General features: G+C 41.4%; 1 protein-coding gene across 3 annotated transcripts; it reads left to right on the forward strand.

The window, feature by feature from the left end:
* Positions 1-743: 743 nt before the first annotated feature.
* Positions 744-11,491, forward strand: Smim8 (small integral membrane protein 8). 3 transcript variants are annotated; one of them, XM_032904549.1, is made up of 4 exons: positions 744-1,016; positions 3,734-3,795; positions 9,028-9,184; positions 11,012-11,491. In XM_032904549.1, the coding sequence occupies exons 3-4, from the start codon at positions 9,050-9,052 to the stop codon at positions 11,168-11,170; spliced, it is 294 nt and encodes a 97-aa protein (XP_032760440.1). In that variant the 5' UTR covers positions 744-1,016; positions 3,734-3,795; positions 9,028-9,049; the 3' UTR covers positions 11,171-11,491. The 3 variants fall into 3 exon arrangements, with proteins under 3 accessions (XP_032760440.1, XP_032760431.1, XP_032760422.1); XM_032904540.1 differs by lacking the exon at positions 3,734-3,795 and having other exon boundaries at positions 745-1,229; XM_032904531.1 differs by lacking the exon at positions 3,734-3,795 and having other exon boundaries at positions 751-1,016.
* The last annotated feature ends 2,373 nt before the right edge of the window (positions 11,492-13,864 follow it).

The following is a 13,864-nucleotide window of genomic DNA, read 5'->3' on the forward strand; positions in this document are numbered from 1 at the left end:
TTTGAGAAAATGCTGATAATGTATGACTTTTAAAATTAAATATAAGTGAACTACTAATAGCTATGTGAAAACCAAAACGATCAGTGTTATCAGAGGTCCCGTGACAAGTCTCTCTTTGACCCCTAGAGATCTAATGTGGGAATTATCTCCGATGAATTCGAATGTGCTTTTCACACAGGTGATGATAGCTGATTCTTGTCTCAGAACTAGACTGACCAGAATCCTGGTTCTAAAGGCAAAGAACCCTTCACCACCACCCGTAAAACTGCTAATTCCAGTCCCCTTTCTCTTAAAGCTCTCCTGCCACATTCCCACTCAACTAAAAGCACCTTATAGCCCCAGTCTCATTTTTGGTAGTGCTTCATTTCCTTCTCTTGGAGACACCTGGCAATTCTAGCCTGAATCTTCCCATTTCCATTGCATGCCATGAAGTCCCATTTCGATTTTTAGATATCTCTTTATATAAATATACATGAAATGCACGAAACGAAAGCTTATTTGAATGTGAGAGGCTGAAAGTCAAAAGCCTCAAGAGAGCAAACCAGACTGCTTCTGGGGGTTCCAAAGCCAGGGCTCCTGCAGAGTTCTGGGTCGGCCCGGACCCCTGCTCTGCGGCCTCCGGAGCATAGGTGGCGCTGTGGTGCGGCCTTTCCAGAAGCCTGTGGCCTGTGGTACGGAGAGAGCGCACCTAGCAGGAGCGCAAGGGAAGGAACGCGCACTAGAGGGAGCGCTCCAGTAGGAGTGGACTGGAGGGACGGCGCGCTAGTGGGAGCTCACCTGCGGGAACGCAAGGGAGGGCACGCGACTCGTGGGAACGCACCTGTGGGAGCGCGCATTAGAAGGAGCGCACCGGGCGAACCGGAAGGGGAGCGCGGCAGGAGGCGTTCGCAAGGGACGCCGGGAGTCTCTGTGTTTAGCGGCGCCCGACAGGGAAACTTCCTTAGCTTTGCAGTTGCCCAAGGTTAGGCTCCGCCGGCTCTCGCAGGGGCGGGTTGTGGTTTGCAGGAGATGCTAAGGTAGGTTGCTGGCAGTCGAATATTCAGACTTAATTGACCTTATTTATGGAAGCTTCGAAGGCACTTGGGTTATAGTCAGCTCTCCACCTTGCGCAGCGGGGTAGACCACAGCCTCGCAGCCTGCCTTCATACTTGTTTATAAAGAAGATTTATATTGAGCTCCGTAGGAACCTTGGTGTCCGACCACGGTCTGCAAAGCTTTACAGCCTTCAGGTACCTGCCACACTGACACCCTTTCCCCAATGTAGGGTAAATTACCAGATGTTTTTCTTTTAAAAGTTATATTTTACAGTAAAACGGATAGAGTTCATTTTTAAAAATCTAAGCGATCTCATAACACCCCCCCCATCTCCTCCCTCCTTCCCTGCAAGACAGGGTTTTCTGTGTACAGCTGGCTGTCCTGGAACTCACTGTAGACCAGGCTAGCCTGAAACTCCGAGGTCCGCCTGCTTCTGTCTCTCTAGTGCTGGGCTTATCTTACAGGAGCTACATCTTGTAAAACTTTATCAATGCAAAAATACTTTCCTCAGAAATAAATTTTGGAAAAAGATGCTGAGGAGATAGAATGGGAGTCCACTACAATCGGAAGAACTGGACATCGAGGGTAGGAAGTTTGGACTATCTGTAGGATGACCACTATTTCATTAACATCTTTCCTTTTAAGGATGTTAACTACACATCTATAATATTGTAGTCTGTAATACTACTCCTTTTATTAAGTGGAATCGGAGTTGTCACTTACTCCAGAGAGAGAGACAGAGACCGAGACAGAGACAGAAATTCACTTAAGAAGTACCAGAGTTGAGGTTAAGTATATGCCTCCTTTCCTCAAGCCATAAAGTCCACTGACTTTTCTCAGAGTTGTTCATATTAATTTAAACTATTGAAGGTGTCCTACTCCAGACTTGAAGTTACTTTCTTAAGCACTAAAAGAGTGTAATATGTGAAACACAATAACAAGAACATTTATACTCTCCCTGAAATCTTTTGTCTATTTGAGGCAATTCTCTATATATTTGAAAATAGATTAATTTTCCTAAAGCAATTCTCATATTGTTTGTATCTTCATACTTTCGCATACAGTGTAGTGTAGGTAGCCAAGCCAGTCTTGTTCTAGTGAATTTTGTGTGTACAGCATGGGCAGTTCATTCATGCACACATGGGAAGTATGTATGTAGAATATGTAGAAGCCAGAGGTCAACCTGATGTTGTTCCTCAAGGCCCACCTACTTTCTTTTCAGAGACAGACTTTCTCACTGGGACCTGGGACTTACTGATCCCAAGGAGCTGACCGGTCAGTGAGCCCAGAGATGAGCCTGCCTCCCTCTCCCCAGAAGTAGGGCTACAAACACACACTGCAGGCAGGTTTTTATGTGCATGCTGGGGATCAATGCAGGTCCTCAGCACCTCTAGTGATTAAAAATATATTGTTTGGCAGTTATCAAGTATTTATATAATAAGTTTTGGTGTTTTTTCCCTCATTGCTCACATATCCACCCAATGGACCCCTTCTTCCCAATAGGCGCTCACTCTCTCCTCTGTCTGTCTGTCTGTCTGTCTAAAATTATTTACCAGAGCAACATCAACTTCTCCACTAAGGAAAATGACACTTCCTCATTAGTTACCTGCTAATAGTCCCTCAGGGAAGAATGGGGTCTGGCGCTTATTTCATGTGAATAAGTGTTTGTGTGTATGTATATGTATGTACCATGTGCTTGTCTGGTACCCATGGAGGCCAGGAGAGAGTATTGGACTCCAGGAGCTACAGTTACCGGCAGTTGTAGCCACCACACGGACTCTAGGAACTGGCCCTAGTCTTCTACGAGGGAAACAAATACTCTTAACTGCTGGGCCTTCTCTCCAGCCTAACTAGTGAACTTTCAAATGTTAGTTGCCAAATATATTGTGGATCATCCCCCTAAACAATAATTTTGGTATAGTAGAGGAGAAAACAAAACCCACACACCAAAAGATGACTGTCCTTTTTAGCTTGGACTTCCATATTGTGTCATAATTCACAAGCCCATTCTTTTGTCTTGAGGTAGACCCATTTCCCTCACAAGGAAGAAAAGGAACAAAATAAAATACATTCTGTTAGAGAGCAGCATATGAAGTAAGTGTTGCTTAGTATAAATCTTTATAAACAAGAATGAGAAATTCTGTTCATGGCATGAGCACCCATGGTCTTGATCAATAATAGATAAGAAAGAAGTGAATGATGAGAAAGGAAGACAAAAATGCAGGCACCTGGACAGATCATAAAGCTAACAGGGCCTAATTTAATATTTTGCAAACAGGTGCACACATGGGTTAATCACCAAATTATTTAAGAGTAGTGCACCGACAGTTTCACATCACCCCCACTGTATGTGCATATCTTTTAACATAAGGAAGGTATAATGAGAGGTTGATTAACAATATATGCAGATAAATAAGAGCAAGTTACTTTAGTGACAAACAGCAACAACAAAAGGGCAGACACTGAAGAGAGCGATGGGAAGGTTTAGAATGTTCAGATGGAAGCTTAACCTGGAAGTAACATTTCATGCAAGTGGTAGTGTCCGGGTAAGTTATCGCCGTGCCCTGAACTTGTGGTTAGTTCTGCAGTTTTTTGGAATGGAACTTAGGTTTAGTTCTAGACTCATTGAAAATAGCCAATGAGCTTCTCCTAGATTATAAGTCCTCTTGTTGAAGTGGAGGTTTGTTTTCCCACACAGTGCTGGTAATTCAGATGTGAAGAACCAACCAAGACTTTACATTCTTCCTACTTCTTAAACTAGTAAGTCTTAAATCTCCATCCTAGCTACACATACAAAGTTCTGTGGAGCAAAGAAACAGACCAGGACTTTCTCTTACATGAAAAACTCTTTGTCCTTTCTTTGCTTCTTTGTCTCTAAGATTTATTTATTTTGTATATGTCTATGTATATATATATATTATATATTACCTATTTATTTTACATATGTGTGTGTTGATTATATATATTATTTTATACACTGTCTTCAGACACACCAGAAGAGGGCATCAGATCCCATTACAGATGGTTGTGAGTCACCATGTGGTTGCTGAGAATTGAACTCAGGACCTCTGGAAGAGCAGTCAATGCTCTAACCACTCCTCTTTTTTTTTAAGTAGTAGGCTTCAAATCAAGTTTAATTCACACAATGAAAATTTACTTTTTAAACCAGGCTTGGGAAAACTCAGATTTTAGAGGAGGAAAAATGACGAGCACTTTCACCACCATTCACATGGTTGCTGAGATCCAGTGGTCTATAAAGCTGTCTGCATATGAATGGTAGAAAGCAGGGATAGTTCTTGTGAGAGCTTCAAGCTTCACCTACAGGAAGACTATTCAGTGAGGTATTTGAATGGGTTCTGCCCTCAGTTGCTTGCCATCACTGGTGTCCCAAGGTAAGGTTCTAAAGTGGTAGTTCTCACCCGTCCTAATGCTGTGGCCCTTTAAAACAAATTCCTCTTGTTGTGGTGACCCTCGGCCATAAAATTACTTTTGTTGCTGCTTCATAACTAACTTTGCTTCTGTTGTGAATCATAATATAAACATCTCTACTTTCCAGTGGTCTCAGATACCTCTGTGAAAGGGTTATTTAATCCCAAGGGGTCATGACCCACAGGTTGAGACCTGCTGGTTTAAAGATTGGCTACAAATAGTAATCTATAGATCTGTGATTTACTTAGTTTGGGGTAAATATTTATTTCTCAACACTGGACTAGGTCCTAGAAGGTCATCTAATTATGAAACATTATTGAACTGCAGAGACTGTCCCATGTTTGACAAGTATTCTGCTGACTCATACCCCACCTTTGAAACTTAAATGGTTGTTTTGCTTTGTTCTTGAGACTGGATCTTGCTATGTAGCCGAGGCTAGCTTTGAACTTAGTCCTTCTGCCTCACTTTTCCAAGTGCTAGGACTGTAGGTATGTACTGCATGCCCAGCCAGAACTTAGTTTTATAAGCTAAGAGCTGTTTTTGAGTCCTTGTATCTCAGTTAAGTGTTACTTGAAACCCCAGAATGGTCACTGGAGAACAGATGGCTTCTATGACTCGGGCCCACTTGGAGCTCTGTCCTCTGCCTCTGGGTGGCTCCTGAAATGGCCCAGGACAGCACTGTGTTTTAACTCACACCATTATCCTGTAATCTAGGGAATAACTGTACAGACTGTCGCTCCAGACAAAGGGCTTGAAGCAGAATTTCACGTGAAATTAGTAACCCCAGTGTAGTGACAATTCCGGTGCTTTTGTTTTAATCCCACAATACAGGGCTGCTTCAGATAGTTCACAGCAACTGACTATGATTTGCCTCGTTGCTCTAACTCTCGTGCCAGCTGCAGACAGTTTCTGCAACTGTGTGAAGTATGGAACTCTGGGAACTTCTCAGAGAGGGTGTATAACTGCTAGGACCCTAGAAGGTAGACAGGGGTGGGGTGGTGGTGGTCATTCAGGGGGCATTGGTTGTGATTTATTAGCACTCATGCTCAAAGAAGCAAAAGGAAAGAAATTAAATTCAGGGACCCCCCCCCATTTCTTTCCTTCCCACCTCTAGCCTTTCTCTCTCACCTAGTGTTGGGAGGTCAAGGGCGGGGGGTGGATAAAGGGTGGCAAAGAGAACCCACAGAGTAGTAAAGACCAGCTACCGTCCTAAGGTGGAATAAAGAAAAAAATTGAGCCCCCAGTGTTGGGCGCCACTTCTATCCGGTCTAATTTTTTCCCTTTTGTTTCTTCTTTGATCACAACAAACAATAACCAACCAACCCTCCTGAACAGCCAATAACCACTAACCATCCCTCGTGGGGCCCTCACATTTATACACCCTCTGAAAAGTTCCCAGAGTTCCAAACTTCACACAAAGAGAAAGCGTCTGCAGCCCGGCAAAACCACGCCTCTGCTAGAGCAGGAGGCAAATCGTAGTCAGCTGCTGTGGGTGGTCTGAAGGAGCCCACATCCCACACCCAGGAGTGAAAGAACATTCTTATATTTCTGTGTTGTCTTTAAAGAAACCAAAAACGCTAGAATTCTTATCTACTCTAGCACTTGAGAAGTAGAGGCAGGAGAATCAGGAGTTCAAGGCCAATGTGGTTCACCTTCCCTTTCCCCAAATTAATAAAGCACACAAAGTAAAATTACGATATTTTTATTTTTTAGAGGGCTTTAAAATAAAAGTGAGCTTCATATGCATATATGTATATATGATATATGTTTAAATATATTTTGCTGAATCAGTAGCTTGTATCACAGTGTATTCAACATTTTCCCATTATTTGCCAAAGTTTACTACTGAAGGACTTATAAATACCTCAAGCAGTATGTTTGGATTGTAAAAGGGACTACTCAATTGTACGTCAGAGAAATAAAGTGATACGAATTTTCATTGAAAAAAAATAATAAAGATTGGCTACAGGGAACAGTTAACTCTTAAGAGTTAGTGAACCCCCACACTGTTCTAAGGTGGAATCCAAAAGTCTGGAATTATGGGCCAAGAGGAGTTGGCAGTAATAACTGTAGCATATGTGGAAAACCAACGAGGGAACAACCTTTACTTGACAGATGTACGAGGAATTTTTTTCCTTGTAAGCTGATGTTCCCAGCACTAAGTTAAGTGCTGGTAGTGAATATTTAGTGATTGCTGCAGTTAAAGTATTTAAAAAAACAAAAAACAAAAAACTGAGCACCTAGTTTTCTCCATAACTGTAACGTTGTAAAAACATTGCTTTTCATTTCTGTGAAATAGAAGAGTTAATGACCAAGAATGCTTGTACGAAGCACCAGTACCCAAGCACGAATGTTTAAATCCTCATAACATTTACTGCGTATGAAGTTGCAGCCTTTCTCCTGTTGTGGTTAACTTGAGTCTGTGGGGCTTTGCTTTCTCTACTTCCCTGCATTGTGTGGCAGGAACAATACCTGGAAGAAAAGAAGAACCAGAAGACAAAAGACACCTTTGGGTTTAACTGGATAGAGAAGAAGTGTTTAGATTAAGGAGGTTGTAGGTCCTTTCCTCATCAGAGGGTGCCAGCTGGACTGAGAACAGGTAGAAATGGCTGCCCTTTCTCACTGTTTGGACAGGGGAGGGCTTCAGGGTCATGAATGACAGCAGAGAGGCTGAGAGGAACATGAGTGGGCTGAAGTGGTTGGAGGAGATATTAAGAAAGGAACTGCTATGCAAGGGGTGGTGGTGAGGGGGAAGTAAAAATGGCAGAAATGAGGAAGGAATGGTGGTGATATTCTGTTCTCTGACTTAGCCCTGACTACTGTGTAACTACATCTTCACCTGCATTTCCAGAGGAAGGAGAGGACACGGGAGGGGGAAGGAGTCAGAGAAGGAATGGAAACAGAGATGGGAAGAGTCATTTTACCCAGCAGGGCCTAAAGCACCATTTAAAAGGAAACAAGTGGAGCTGGAGAGATGGCTCAGCCATTAAAGGGTAGGCTCACAACCAAGAATAAAAGGAAACAAGTGGCTTTGGTTCATGGAGCACATCTAGGGTTAAAGAGTGTTTGTTTGTTTGTTGTTTGTTGATATTTTAAGAGCTTTGGGTCCAGCCTGATGGAGCACATGTTTATTCCCAGAGGAGGCAGGTCTCTGTCAGGAGCCATCATTAGAGAAGCTAATAAAGAGCAGGTGATCTTCCTGAGATGAATCTGCCTTAGATTAAAATCCATGACGAATTTGCTCCGATAGGCAAGGCCCCCAAGAAGTTCATTTTAGGAAAGATTCCTGCTATTAATATGCTTTTCCTGTTACTATTAAATATAACAATCACTAGGTATCACCTTTGAGCAGATCTCTGCAGAACAATCAAGATGTACTGTCTTGTAGTGATGCTATCTAGACAAATAAATAATAAGTCTATAGAATTCCTGATTTGATTCAAGTAACTTTAAGAAGGAAGTTTTTAGAGATGCCCTTAATTGCTAGAAAGATGTAGTAAAGTAAGAATCAATAATAGAATGTGCCAGCTCCTCAGAATAGAAAGTAAAGTCAGCATAACAAGAAATAATCGCGAGCTTTCATAATCACACTAATAAGAGGAATAGACTTGGGACAATTTTGTGTTCAAGGAGAAACATTTAGGCCCAAGGATAAAGTCACAGGTAAAACTGTTGCTTTGAACTTTTAATGAGTATGTTATGATGAAACACTGCTTTGAACTTAATATCAACATCCTGTGTAACTCCCATTTGATGTAACATTTTATCTTTGAGGTTATTTTCTAAAGAACTTTTTATCTAAGAAGGTATAAAAAAAGAACAGAGAAAAGAAAATTGGTGGTTGGTTGAATGGTTTGGCTTGGGGAACTTTGTCCTATCCATCTATCCATCCATCCATCCATCCATCCACCCACACTTGTATGTATGTTTGTGTGTAGGGTATGTGTGTATGTGTGTAAGCATGCATGAATACTGTGGAGTTGATTGTGACAGATGGTCAGGCCTGGCCAGAGTGTGGATGTATGAATGCTTGTGTATGTGTCTGTGCATCTTTGCCTGTATACAACATTTTCATTCTTTTCCTTTCCTTCCTCTCTGGTTCACCAAGTGTTAACCGGTTTATCTGGAGAGGCTTCTGGCTAATTCACCAGAGAAAAGAGCACCAGCAATAAATCTTCTCACTGAATCCCCTGCTGTTTTATGATGAGATGCTAAATAGTTTCTGGCCTCAGAGGAACTCAGACCAGCAAGGTTAGCTACCTCAGCAAAGGGATTTAGGCTTGAGGCTGGTAAATGTTTTATTACTGTACAGCAACCCTAAAAACCTTGCAGGACCAAGTCTTATCCCTGCTGAAGCTCTTCCCCTCCTGTGCCTCAGGAAGAACCAAAAACCACCAGTGGGGCTACTCCCCTCTGCAGGTCTCTGTGAGTTCAAGGGTGACAGGGTCTAGTAGGGAGTTCTAGGCCAGCCAAGGCTGCATAGCAAGACTTTGTCTCAAATAAACAAAAGAGATTTTTTTAAAAAAATAAGTACAAAGAAAAAAATATACATGTTGTTTTTAGGTAATAATCTTCAGTAGTCAAGATGTCTTCAGCACCGGATCCTCCAACAGTTAAAAAAGAACCACCAAAAGAGAGAAACTTTGAAAACCCAGGCCTCCGAGGGACGCACACAACAACCTTGTTTCGAGCTGTGAATCCTGAGCTCTTCATTAAACCTGTAAGAAACACATCCAGGAGACTTGTTCACTTTCCTGTAGTGCTTGTTTACAGGGAGGAACTTTTATTCAACTATGAAGACCCCTAAGCTGGTCATGGTGGCTCATATCTGTAATCCCAGCTCTTGGGAGAAAAGGCAGGAGGATAATCAGGGTTAGAGGCCAGCTTGGGGCTACAACTGAGACCCTGTCTTAGACGGTAAAGGGAAATTCTAAATGCTTTTTCACATAGAACACTCCAAGACATGTATTTATATACTGTTACATAAGTAGGTAAATTATTTCTATTGGTGTTGCAAACTAGTGAAGATATTTCATTTAATGAATTTTATTTTTAAATATAAATTCTACTTATAAAAATAAACAAAATAAAATTTAAATATGATACTGAATTATTTCATACTTGATATAAATTTTAGTAATAGTCGTGACTATAAATTGTTTTAAGGTTAAACAACTTAAATCATTAAAGTATTTAAAAGTCCTTGACTATCATGTAATTTCAGTTGTTGAAGCCATTTCACAGTGCAAATTTAAACTGCTCTGAGCTTGTAGCCTTTCTTAGATGTTTATCTGGATGAAAAAAAAAATTGACACTTGTTTTGAGATTAAGCTTTGAAAAAACTAATAGTAGTTTCTCCTTGTTTATTTCTTTTCAGGTTCTGTATCAACCATGACCCCCAAATATTAATATTTGTTTTGACCAAAGAGGAAAAGAACATATAATTACTTATGTTCTTATAATTGTTCTATTTTATTATTGTCAGTTATGCATTGTCTTTAGTTTATAAATCAAACTTTATCATAGACAAGAGTTATAAGAAACCCATAGTGCATACTGTATAAGGGTCTGGTACCATCTATGGTTTTAGGTATTTACTAAGGTTCTAGGAATGCTTCCTCCTTGGGCAAGGGTGTTTAATATAGGAGGCATGGAGGGAGAACTACTATTTGTATTGCTACCACACATGTGCACCATACAAGGAAAAGCCAATTTAGTGAGTATAAACATGTACAAAGGTAGGCATGTCTGGTTTATATATTTACAGGGATTGCAAAGATAGACAAGTACTTCTCTTGAAACTTTCCATCCCTTTAATTCAACGCTATATTGACTAAGCTAGCTCTGTCAGTCAACAGGGTCTCGAGGGAGTGAGTGAATGAGTAGGGATTAAAGGAAAAAAAAAAAGACACTTACACAGCACTGTAACATGACCCCAGCAATTGCTAAGGCCCGATTTCAAATTCTTTCCTGAGCCTACTTCTTTGTCCTAGCCCAACATAAATATTCTTGCCAGTATCCTTGAAGCAGTATCTTGCAGTATCTCTACACTTTATCACTTTGATTTTAAGAGTCTTGAGTCTTCCAGCAATACTTCAAGGTAATTAAAACAGCATAGTATCTGTTTCAATTGCTAAATTTCTTGAATAGTGTAGGTTCCCAAAGCAGGGTATATGTTTTCATTGGTGTGCATTACATAATTATGAAAGATTTCTGTGACCATTGCCCATGTGCTGAGCAAGAGAAATGGCATGTGTACTACACCCCTCAAGTTCTAATTAAGTAAACTAAGTCACAGCTGCAGCTCAGAGAGGTAACAGCTCCAGAACAGCTCCATGCCTCCCTCCTCAGTGGCCTCTTACCTTCCTAGAGTGGAAGCCTAAGCTGTCCAGGCCACAGAGAGAAGGCTGGATATGAGAAGCAAGACTCTTACATCACCTGTAAATTACTCCACAGTTAAGCTGATTGGATAAATGATTGTAACAAATCAAATGATTGAACGTGCTGCCCTTCGACTTGTCATGCTACCCTTTTCTTTCTTTGGCAGAACAAACCTGTGATGGCTTTTGGATTGGTAGCCCTTTCACTCTGTGTGGCTTACATTGGTTATCTGCATGCAACGCAAGAGAACAAAAAGGACCTCTATGAAGCCATTGACAGTGAAGGGCATCGGTACATGAGGAGAAAAACATCCAAGTGGGACTAAAAAACATCCAAGTGCTGCTTCCTTCAGACGGACCCTTATCTCAGGCTCTGGCACCTTTAGAGGAAAGACCATTGGTGCATGGAATTATGGTTTTTGTTCCATAATATGTTAAAAAGGAAGAATATACAATTGAAAGCAATCCACTGTGCTAAGTTTAGTCTCGTTACAGCTGAAGCTATTAAAGTCTGTATAATAAAAGTACTCAGTACTGTTAAATTTGCATGGCATTTCTAATATTTTAAAGTGAATTGTGCCTTTACTGTTTAGTAGAGAAGGTAGCCCCTTCAGCTACTGAAATCATGATTAAATGAAAGAATAAAACAAAGTGGCTAGAGTTTTTCATTTAAAACAATGTTACCCAATAGTAGAGCAAGTGGCGAATATTCTTGAATGCATTGGCACAGAAGAAGACTTTCTGAACAGAACAGCATTACTGCAAGCACTAAGATAGACAATTATTAATAAGTGGGATCTCCTGAAACTGAAAAGCTTCCCTAAGGCAAAGGGCACTGTCATTTGGACAGAACAGTAGCCCACAGAATGGGAAAAGACTTTTTACCAACTCCACATCCCATAGAGGACTAATATGCAAAATATAAAACAGAAGTCAAGAAACTAGACATAAGAACCCAAGTTCCAATTAAAAGATGGTACAAATCTAAACAGAATTCTCAAAAGAGGCTGAGAAACATTTAAAGAAATGTTCAACTCCCTTGCCACCAGGGAAATGCAAATCAAAACTATTTTGAGATTCCATCTCACACATCTCAAATGGCTAAAATCAATAACATAAGTTGATAGCTCATGCTGCTAAGGATATGGAATAAAGGAAACAGTCATCCATTGCTGAGGGAGTGCGAACTCATATAGCCACCGTAGAAATAAAGAGAGTGGTTCCACAGAAAGATAGGAATCCACCTACCTCAAGATCCAGGTATACCACTCCTAGGTGTATACACAAAAGGACTCTACATCCTACTATGGAGGCACTTGCTCAACCATGTTCATTGCTACTCTATTCGTAATAGCTAGAAATTGGAAACAACAGAAGAGTGGATAAAGAAAATGTGGTACATTTACACAATGGAGTATTTCTCAGCTTAAAAAAAACATCATGAAATTTGCAAGCAAATGGATGGAACTAGAAAAAAAATCCTGAGTAAGGAAACCCAGACACAGAAAGACAAACATGGTATGTTTTATAAACATGGTATGTATTGGCCTATATGTGGATATTAGCCATTAAGCAAATGATAACCAAGATACAATCTGTAGACCTAAAGAGGTTAGGTATAGAAGAAGGGTCTGGGGTGGTGGTGCTGCATGAATCTCCCTGGGAGGGGAGGAGATAAAACAGATTTTGTGGGTGGACTAAGGTGGGGCAGGGGACAGGCATGAGAGGACCATGTAGGCAGGGGGAGAACATATGGAGAGAGACAGAATAGAGGGACATTTGAGAGGTAGTATGGAAGCTTAATATAGTAGAAACTTCCTAAAATATATGAAGGTGATCCTAATAAAGTCTCTAAATAACGGAGGGGTCCCCTAACTGGCCAGCTCTTGTCACCATGTGAAGTTTTTAGTACTGGGACTAGGTTACATCCAATTGAGTTGTTGGCCAAAGAGGTGCCATGAGAATCTACAAACAACTCAGTCTGTTGCCAGGACTGTAGCTTGCTGTCCACAAACTGATAGCAAGGCCCCATTGCTGAAGACAGAGCCTACACAACTCATTGAACATGGAGAGGTTGAGCTGGCGCTTACAGAGGGCTTCCACCCTATGTTCTTGTATCTTTGGAATGAGGAGGTATTCTGCAGGCTACCAAAAAAGAAATATAAACACCAACCCAGCCATAAACCCTTTGCTCTACAATGCTGTCCCGACTGCAGAATATGTTAGAGCAATGGTGACACAACTTATGAAAATAACCAATTGTGGTTTGAATAGGCATGGCCTCTATAGACTCCTGTGTTTGAATGCTTAGCCCATAGGGAGTGGCACTATTAGGAAGTGTAGCCTTGCTGGAGAAGATGTGGCCTTATTGGGAGAAGTGTGTCACTATGGGGCTGGCTTTGGGGTCTCCTATGCTCAAGCTATGCCTGGTATGATTCACAGTCTCCTGCTGCCTGCAGATCAAGATGTAGAACTCTCATCTCATTCTTTAGCATATGCCTGTCTGCACTCTGCCATGCCATGATGGGAGCATCATGATGATAATGGACTAAACCTCTCCAACCCCATTTAAATGTCTTCCTTATAAGAGTTGCCATGGTCGTGGTGTCTCTTCACAGCAATGAAACTCTAATTAAGAAGCCAACCTGTCTGATTTGACTTAAAGCCTACTTCAGGAGATGGAACCCATGCCTGACACTGCTTAAGTGATCAAGAATCAGAGACTAGATATCTCAGAGACCTAGGGTAAAGTCAAATACTACTGGTCTTTTTAAAAAAAAGCAATAAGGCCAGATCTTCGGTTGCTGCCACAGAGGGCCCGTGGGCAGCACCCAGCGAAACAGGGCCTTGGGACCAGAGGTAAGACCAACTTTCCTGCTGCAAAACTGACTGAAGTGATCTCGGGACAGCCTGCAGGCAGAATTCCTCTAGGACAAACCTCCTGTGTTTTGCGGAAGTCCCACCACGGATCCCGGCCTGCAGCAGCTCTCTGTTCCCAAAACCCGATGGGAGAGACCACC

Source organism: Rattus rattus, chromosome 1 (assembly GCF_011064425.1).
Source record: "Rattus rattus isolate New Zealand chromosome 1, Rrattus_CSIRO_v1, whole genome shotgun sequence".
Classification (NCBI taxonomy): Eukaryota; Metazoa; Chordata; class Mammalia; order Rodentia; family Muridae; genus Rattus; species Rattus rattus.